At 43.0% G+C, this 10,000-nt stretch overlaps 1 protein-coding gene across 2 annotated transcripts in view; it reads right to left on the bottom strand.

Moving 5' to 3' along the window:
- plekha5 (pleckstrin homology domain containing, family A member 5) overlaps positions 1–10,000 on the bottom strand; it is a 271,083-nt gene that overhangs the window by 8,853 nt on the left and 252,230 nt on the right. The window contains exons 27-31 of one of the 2 annotated variants that reach the window (XM_084050252.1): positions 9,031–9,172; positions 6,858–7,003; positions 4,690–4,881; positions 2,313–2,495; positions 1,675–1,803 (exon numbers count right to left, since the gene is read on the bottom strand). In XM_084050252.1, coding sequence (XP_083906378.1) covers positions 1,675–1,803; positions 2,313–2,495; positions 4,690–4,881; positions 6,858–7,003; positions 9,031–9,172 — 792 coding nt within the window. The remainder of the gene's footprint in view (positions 1–1,674; positions 1,804–2,312; positions 2,496–4,689; positions 4,882–6,857; positions 7,004–9,030; positions 9,173–10,000) is intronic. The other variant, XM_084050253.1, reaches the window with a different exon arrangement.

Here is a 10,000-nt window from a genome sequence, read left to right as displayed (position 1 = left end):
AATTGGAAAATAAACAACAAAAGCTATAGGGTTGTTTGTTTTGATGCTCAGTAATGAGTTGAGCTGTGTCCATCAGAAGACCCAGCTCAGCCAACCAGCTCCGTGTCCCACTGGATTGTAGCCCAGCGCCAGCCACCGAGCCTGGGCCCAATCCCGACGATAAGCCCCTTAAAGCCAGACTTGGATCCTTGACATGTCCCACAAATCCTCTGTTATTGTCCCAGATTAGATTAGAGGACATTAAAGCCACAATCAGCGATTAGCTTTGTGAGGCAGAGAGAGGCATGGGATTAACTGAGTGAGTCTAATGGTGAAAGCTGGGGCATACGGTCAGCTGACCGCCCTCTCTAGCCAAATCCATGGATTCCACCAAATTCGGCTTCAGAGGTTGTTGCTGCATCAATGCTCCAGTTGGATTATGGAAGCTGCAGCTTTTTGTCCGGGACAGATACAGCATGGTGGATGGCCCACTCCAAGTGGGGAACGGGTTCCTAACCCATTGAGACCTGAAGCCGATTCTACGTGTCTCCTAAATCCCAACAGTTTTCTGAAAAACGTATGTTTCTATATCAGTGGTGCTCAATCTTTTTCATATCAAGGACCCCCAGAATTACATGTATTTGGCCGCGGACACCCATCAAAATATTTTGTTCCAGGGACCCCCAGAAAGCAAAGATTTGAGTTAAAAATGTTCGCTTTAAAAGTATTTATATTCAAAGATTTGCAAACATTTTCACGTTTTTTCAAAAATAGCAGATCAACAAGCTCGTAGCGCGGCACTCGGTGCCGCGCTATGAGCTTGTAGATCTGCTATTTTTGAATAGCCAAAAGTGTAAAATATTGCTTTTTAGCTCAAATCTAAAAATGACACAGTTCCAGGTCTTAATGGGTTAACCCATGTGAAGGAGTGTTCCAAGTATCTCTGGGTCTTGTTCCCGAGTGAGGGGAGGACGGGGCGGGAGTTTTCTCAGTACGGTAGCTGGCATCTGCCTTAGGAATAGGGTCAGAAGCTCACGAATGACTGAGTATTATTTGTTTTTTCTTCATGTCGTTTTTTTCCATAACGTACATCCCCCTTCAGGGGTGGTACAATGGAAAATGGTATTATGGAAACGTCTATTATAACTATCATAGAACTTTGATCTTTTTTGGTTGCTTTTTATCATTTTTTTCTCCTCAATTTAGTGTCATTATAAGAAATGATTCCTCCCCACACGCATTTCTGTGTGTTGCCACTGCTGTTTCCTACTGACTCACCTGCCAGTGAGGAGCCCCCACCGGGAGGACGCAGAGCCTCCATCCTACTCTTCCCGCCCAACACTCCCTGCTGACAGGTGCCGCCCAGGGCCGGACTTACCGTTGGGCTACGGTGGGCCGCAACCCAGGGGCCCCCAACTTTTTTGAATATATGTTTTTTTATGATCAAATTGTAAAGTAACCCTACCGAATTAACCGAATTAAAGTAACAAAAAACAGAAAAAAATCGAAAAAAGCCAGAAAAAAAAGAAAAAATGCTCTCGCGCAGGGGGGGCCTCAAAAAATTAGGTAGCCCAGGGGCCTCAACTCCTATAAATCCGGCCCTGGTGCCGCCCCATCGCATAGGAGTACATGCAGTGACAAATCATCCTTAAGAGTCATAAGTGTGTCCGTAGCTGTGCCGGGTTTGTCTCCTACCTCATCGTCTGCACTGTCCGTCTCAGCCAGCACGTCCTCTTCCTCGCTGGGCCTCGTCCTGTCTCCCTCTGATTCTACCTCCTCAGGCTCGTCTTGCTTTGCTTCTTCGTCTCTCTGCACCTCCTGGTCCTTCCGAGGAAACAGACGCATTGATGTGTCGGTTGCAAAGTATTGGTATCAAAATACTTTTAAGTGCCAAAAGTAGAAAGTACTCATTATGCAGAATGTCCCATTTCACGTTTTCAAATGTATAAAAACCTTTTGAAAATAGCAGATCTACAAGCTCACAATGCGTCGCATCGCGACGCATTGTGAGCTTGTAGATCGGCTATTTTCAAATGGCCGAAATGTATATAGGGTTGAAGTGATTCATGTATGTAGTAATAATAATCAAAATCTACAAAGTAACTAGCAACTAAAGTTTTCAAATAATTTGTAGTGGAGTAAAAATACAATATTTGCCTGAATTGCCTCTGAGATGTAGTGGAGTAGAAGTAAAAGTACAGAAAATTGGAAATACTCCAGTAAAGTAAAGATATCTCAAAATTGCACTTAAGTACAGTACTTGAGTACATGTACTTAGTTATTTTACACCACTAAAAACCACCCCAAAAAAATAGATAATAATCTGTCCAAACCTGCGCTCCACTCCGTTGTCTGTCTGCCGGTCCGGACGTCGGACTACAGTCGGTCTCGGGAGGAGGACTGGTCCGGACCGGGTTCTGGTCTGTGGTTCTGCTTCTGCTCAGCTCCAACTGCTGGAGAGCAGCCTGGAGCTCGGCAGGGTCTGCCGAGGACGTCTCTTCAACCTGGACACGGCTCTGGAGAGACAAACACATCAGAGGGGTCATTTCAGGAAAAAAATCTAGGGGGGGTGGCAAAAAAGTGACCACTTAATTCCCTGCTAAGGACGTAGATCTACGTCCTTTCAAAAATAATCCACAAGAGGGCGCTCTAACGCAACTTAGGAATGATCCCTCGACGCTGATATATAGAAGGAATGGACGGATGTGAAGTCATCCCTTTAACCCAGACCTGAAGCCGATTCTACATGTCTCCTAAATCTCAACAGTATTCTGAAAAACGTATGTTTCTATATCAGTGGTGCTCAATCTTTTTCATGTCAAGGACCCCCAAAATTATGTGTATTTGGCTGCGGACCCCCATCACTTGTTCCATGGACCCAGAAGCAAAGTTTGTTAAAAATGTTCGCTTTAAAAATATATATATTCAAAGATTTGCACACATTTTCACGATCTTTCAAAAATAGCAGATCTACAAGCTCATAGCGCGGCACTCGGTGCCGCGCTATGAGCTTGTATATCTGCTATTTTTGAATAGCCAAAGTGTAAAATAATGCTTTTGAGCTCAAATCTAAAAATGACACAGTTCCAGGTCTTAATGGGTTAAAAGAAAATCCCTAAAACTTTTAAACTTTTAATGTGTGAAAGTTTTAGGGACGCCAGGTTGAAAGCGATCAATTCATGTATGGTTGCACAAAAGAAAACGTGACTATAACGTGCGTGTCACTCGTCACATGTACTGTAGATGTGTGGATTAAGATCATGGACTGTAAAACAATTATGATGATTGAATAACGCAGGTCTAAAATCAGATTAATCCCCATGGGACACCAAATGACACCCCTGACACACATACACAAACAAACACACAAATCTGAGCACTTGTGCATGTGTGTGTTTATACCTGCACTATAACACACGGGCAGTGGTGTAAAGTAACTAAGTACATTTACTCAAGTACTCTACTTAAGTACAACTTTGGGGTATTTTTGGGCGGTGCAACCGCCCCTATATGTGAGGTTTGGATATCGACATTCGCTGCACTGTGATCGGCCACCACTGTACCCCCCCACCCATTGTACCCCCCCAACCCTGCGCTGTGATTGGCCACCATTTTACCCCCCTAACCCTGCACCGTGATTGGCCACCATTGTACACTGGCTGACTCTATTCAGGACTGTGATTGGCTAGTGAAACACATGACACATGTGCATAGCCCTATATATAGGACTATGCACTTAAAAAAAAACACATGTATGTTTTTTTTAAGTGACTTTTCTGACATATCCTTTGATCTGAAAGGGCCAGTTCTAGGAAGACTTTCAATTTTCTTCTCAATATCGGTTTTCCCTTTTCTCATTTCAGCCATAGTGATCTTTGGGTTCTGATGGAAGTTTAAGTCAACTTCCATCACTGTGATGACCACTGTGACCACACCGCCCACTTCACACTGGGTGTGATTTTTACTTTACTGGAGTATTTCCAGTTTTCAGTACTTTTACTTCTACTCCACTACATCTCAGAGGCAAATATTGCACTTTAACTCCCCTACATTTATTTTTGAAGCATACATTAACCATTTGAGCCCTACAGCATTGGTTCTCAAAGTGGGGTCCGGGGACCCCCAGGGGTCCTTGAGGGAGTTCCAGGGGGTCCCCAGCTAAATGATAGATTAGGCACCAAATGGACCCTTATGGGTCTGTAACTCTGAGAGTGTACAAATGGAACCAAATGGACCCTAACGGGTCCATTTGGTTCCATTTGTACACTCTCAGAGTTAAATTGACATAGATTTTATTTCAAATATTTTTATTGTGAAGCACAGGTTATAGTTGTACATTTAGCTTCCTTTTTTTTTTTTTAAACAAAAACAAACAGACATAAACACAAAACAGACAGGTAACATAAAAATAAAAAAAAACTCAAACTTAAGGAAAAACAAAGGGACAAATTGACAATATAAACAATATAAATTGCGGTCCAAGTGATAGAAATGCCATTAAATGGGGGTCCGTAGCCTCTAATGCATGTCAAACTGGGGGTCCTTGAAATTAAAATGGTTGAGAATCACTGCTAGAGCCGTAAAAAATCTTCTCTTATGGGGGTCCCTGGTATATCTTTTGAAATGGGGGTCAAAAAGATTTTATACATTCGAAAACTTGAAATGGGACATTCTGCATAATGAGTACTATAGTTAAAAAAAAAATAGTACTTTTTCCACCACTGCACACGGGTTGTCCTTGTTGAACGACGGCGAGCGAGACGGCGTCTCTCTCTTCTTCTCTCTGAGCGCGGCCTGCTGGTTCCTCCTCATCCTCTCCAGCTGCTCCTCCACGCTCATCCTGGCCCGGCCCACCTCCCTCTCCCCGGCTCCCATCTGGTCCACTGCACTGCGGGGCCGGTCCTGTGGAGAGATTCTAAAGTTATCCACAGCTGTGACGCAATAGACCCAGACACTGTCCTCCTCCCCCCAACAAAAAAAAAATCCCTCTGACATGGTTTTTGTTTTTAAACATTTAGGTTGATATCTCTTCTGGAGCAACCGAGTGGTAGGTTTGAATTAACCCTTTAAGACCGGGGGACGCATCTGTGTAACCACTTTATCCATATTTTATACTTTTGGCTATTCAAAAATAGCAGATATACAAGCTCATAGCGCGGCACCGAGTGCCGCGCTATGAGCTTGTAGATCTGCTATTTTTTTGTGAAAATCTTTGAATATATATCTATAAAGCAATTGTTTTTTACTCAAATCTTTGCTTCTGGGGGTCCCTGGAACACATTTCTTTTTAGATGGGGGTCCGCAGCCAAATACATATCGTTGTGGGGCTCCTTGAAACTGACATTAATATTATAGCAACATAAGTGTTTCAGAAAACTGTTTTAAACTGATTTAGAAGACATTTGTAGAATCCCCAGAAGCAATAACATTTTAGCTAGAAATGCTCGCTTTAAATATATATATTCAAAGATTTGCACAAAATTGTTCATGATTTTTCTAAAATAGCAGATCTACAAGCTCATAGCGCGGCACTCGGTGCCGCGCTATGAGCTTGTATATCTGCTATTTTTGAATAGCCCAACGAAATCTAAAAATGACACACAGATGCGTTCTCAGGTCTTAAAGAGTTAACATTGGAGTGCCACAGCCCTATGATCTCCAAGAATAGATCATGATCATTGGCTATTATTGTTATATACTGTATCTTGTTTAGTTTTCTTCCAAAAATGTGAATGTAAGTGTAATAAAATCACACCCAGTGTGAAGTGGGCGGTGTGTGGTCATCACAACATGACTCACTCACTAAAAAAAGGATAAACAACTTTTTTTAAAGTCCATACTGCTATTCATAGGGCTGCACATGTGTCATGTGTTTCGCTAGCCAATCACAGTCCTGAATTTGCAAAGTCAGCCAATCACATTACAGTTAGTGGTGATGACACTAGCTGTAATGTGATTGGCTGATATGAAAAAAGTATCGATTTGCATTAACAATGGAAGGGTTAGGGGGTACACAAATGTTTTGGTCGGTATCCAAAACTCACTTATAGGGGGCGGCTACACCGCCCCAAAAATCACACCCAGTGTGAAGTGGGTGGTGTGGTCACAGTGGTCATCACAGTGATGGAAGTGATTCACTTAAAAAAAAAACATAAAAGTGTTTTTTTAAGTCCATACTGCTATTCATAGGGCTGCACATGTGCCATGTGTTTCGCTAGCCAATCACAGTCCTGAATTTGCAAAGTCAGCCAATCACATTACAGCTAGTGGTGATGACACTAGCTGTAATGTGATTGGCTGACTTTGCAAAAGTATAGATTTGCATTGACTGTGGAAGGGTTAGGGTTGTAGACAGCGTTGTAGACAATTGGCCAATCACGGTGTCCAAACCTCACTTATAGGGGGCGGTTACACTGCCCCAAAAAGCTACATTTCTGTGGAGACATCCAAAATGTAAATAAATACTTGAATCATGTTGATCGATGACACATGACTCCAAATTTAGGCAAAGTTTCAGCCTGATCCAAGCCCCATTGATTTCCTTTATGCAATTAAAGTTAACATATTTCAAAAAGTATAAAACATATGTGAACTGATCGGCTTGAGATAATACCACACAGACACACACACAGAGACACAGACATACAGACGGTTATCCTCCTGCAGAGCCACACCGTAAAAAATCTGGCTTTGCCCATTTGCAAATAGTGATCTCTTCAGTTCAGAAACCTGCCTACCAGTGACGTCATCGGTAGGCAGGTTTGGTCATTTCAAACAAGATCCTTTAAGTCAGCTCCTATCTCATCTATATGCATGTTTTTCGTTCAGCACAGTTCTCTCCCTCTCCTCCTTTTGATGCTACTACGAGGCAGACTTACTGATCTGGGCTCAGGTTTCTTGGTCTTCCTCAGCGTGACGTAAGAGGCGATGGTGGACGACTCAGGGGGGCTCATGGGAGATTTGGTCCTGGGTTGAACGATGCCCACGGGGTAGGAGGGCACTGCGTTAGGGAGAGCAGGGCACGCTGTCAGCCACACATTTGTGAACAATTAGTGTAGTTGAGGCAAATTCCGTCTTCGCAGTACATTTGGAAATGCGATGCTTAGAATGATGCAAACCGTGGTACTTTGTTAACGGAACGTTAACTCAGACGTTAAGAGTCTCGTCCTCAGTGCATTAACAGCGAGTGTGTAGGTGTGACATGTGGCGTTACAATCTGTTTGATGTGTGCTCACAGCCAGTCACAAGCAGTGGTGGAGAAAGTACTCAAATTCTTTACTTAAGTAAAAGTACCAATACTGCAATGTAGAAATACTCTGTTACAAGTAAAAGTCCAGAATTAAAAATGTACTTGAGTAAAAGTACAAAAGTATTGGCATCAAAATGTACTTAAAGTACCAAAAGTAGAAGTACTAAGATATTTGAAAATAGCCGATCTACAAGCTCACAACGCGTCGCGATGCGACGCGTTGTGAGCTTGTAGATCTGCTATTTTCAAATAGCCTAGGTATAAAATAGGGCCAAAATGGTTAATGTATGTTTGATAATGTAATCATTTATATCTGAAAAGTAACTAGTAACTAAAGTTTTCAAATAATTGTAGTGGAGTAAAAGTACAATATTTGCCTCTGAGATGTAGTGGAGTAGAAGGAAAAGTATTGGAAATTGGAAATACTCAAGTAAAGTACAAATACCTCAAAATTGTACTTAAGTACAGTACTTAAGTAAATGTACTTCGTTACTTTCCACCACTGGTCACAAGTAGCCTGATTATCAGCCTGAAGCTGCGTGGAGGGAGCTTCAGTCTGACATTGGCTGCAGTGTCGGCGATTATAAGGGGGAGGGGATTCGAATTTCCCTAAACCAATCACAAGAGATCCACGGCTCCGCCTACATCTGACGTCATCGCACAGCTTGTTTTAGCAGATATTCGCTGATTGGCTTGTCGTTAGACCCAGCCGCACCCCCGACTCTCATTGGACGGTACTTTTTGTATCGAAGATATCCTATAGGCTCACATTTCAACACCAGACCAAGAGGCGGTCCGCTCAGACAGTGGGCGGGGTCTATGGTTTGGAACCAGGCTAAGTCACAACATAAACATGACTATTTCCGTTATATCTGTCTTTTACAGAGAAGGGAAAAGTGAAAATGATAGATTAGTTGAAATCTACGTGTGTCTCCACTGAAAGGGTTTGAAACCGACAGTGGTGGAAAAAGTACTCAAGTGTTTTACTTAAGTAAAAGTATCAATACTGCAATGTACAAGTACTCCGTTACAAGTAAAAGTCCGTAATTCAAAATTTACTTGAGTAAAAGTACAAAAGTATTGGTACCAAAATGTACTTAAAGTACCAAAAGTAAAATTACTAAATATTTGAAAATAGCCGATCTACAAGCTCACAACGCGTCGCATCGCGACGCGTTGTGAGCTTGTAGATCTGCTATTTTCAAATAGCCTAGGTATAAAATAAGGCTAAAGTGGTTAATGTATGTTTCATAATATCATAATTTATATCTGAAAAGTAACTAGTAACTAAAGTCGTCAAATAATTGTAGTGGAGTAAAAGTACAATATTTGCCTCTGAGATGTAGTGGAGTAGAAGTAAAAGTATTGGAAATTGGAAATACTCAAGTAAAGTACAAATACCTCAAAATTGCACTCAAGTACAGTACTTGAGTAAATGTACTTAGTTACTTTCCACCACTGGAAACCGATACCGGTCATGCTTTTTTGCCAATTCCTCATTCCCATGTATTCTACTGCTACAGTTGGTGTTAGAGAGAGCACAGACAATCCCGTGTCTCCTCTGATAGGTGGGACATAAAGGACGCTTTTTTTTTCTATAAAGCGCTTTTCTAGAAGCTCACAATGCTCGAGTTGTGAGCTTGTAGATCGGCTATTTTCAGTGCTAGGACACCGGCACGCAACCAAGTATAAATCACGCTTTGCTCCGGGCCCTCCGTAGGTCTTTGTATAGGTCGCTCAGGACGAGGACCAGAGCCTCTGCTAATTGGGCTGAATTGTGAGTCGAGTCCAATGTGAGGCACCTTTAGCGGACGTGGCGTCTTTGCTCTCGGCAGCAGGGTCTGTCTTGTCCTTGTCTTTGTCCTCTCCGTTGACCTCGTCCACCTCCTCGTTCACAGTGGTTAACTCCGGCTCGCTCTTGTACAGACGATAGTCCGGGGCCTGCTGTGGGATGCAGGTAGTGGGGACAGACTGCCGGTCAGCACACGCATGTTGTGTATCATAACAGTATACACACACACACGCGCACACACACACTCAAACATGTGTGTAGGGCACATGTACGCACAAATGACGCATGCATATGCGAAAACACACCGTCACAGAAACACACGCACACACACACACTTGCAAATAGGCTCTATGCACAGCAGCCATGTTGGGAATGAATTGGGCCCCTTCCTTACTTCCTTCACAGGTGTTACCAATGATACTAATTAAGGCTCTGTTCCATTTAGTGTGGCATAGTGGTTGTCTTATTTTCAAGGACCCCGATAACTCTGAAAGTGTACAAATGGAACCAAATGGACCCTTACGGGTCCATTTGGTTCCATTTGTGCACTCTCAGAGTTACACACCCACCATAAGGGGCCATTTGGGAACCAAAATGGAGTGTTTATAGTGAGCCAACATGCACAATATCAGCACCCTGACCAGAATGGAACAGAGCCTTCATTAGTATCATTGGTAACACCTGTGAAGGAAGTAAGAAGAGGCCCAATTTCTTCCCAATATGGCTGCTGTGCATAGAGTCTATTGTACTCCCGCTAAACACACACACACACTCACCCAGCCCCACACCCACCGACCACACCCACTCCCACACCCACCCACACACACACACATTGTCTTGTACGGACCAGGATGGGGCAGAATGCCACACTGTAGGCATGAGATGGTGACATCTGGACGAAGCATGGAGGGTTAAAACAAAGCTGGGTGAATGGAACTCTGACCACAATGGCACACTCTCAAAAACAGACACTCAAACTA

Source organism: Gymnoscopelus microlampas (assembly GCF_963454915.1).
Source record: "Gymnoscopelus microlampas genome assembly, chromosome: 23".
NCBI classification, from domain to species: Eukaryota; Metazoa; Chordata; class Actinopteri; order Myctophiformes; family Myctophidae; genus Gymnoscopelus; species Gymnoscopelus microlampas.
The sequence above is the reverse complement of the archived record's forward strand: the minus strand, read 5'-3'. Positions and strand labels throughout refer to the sequence as shown.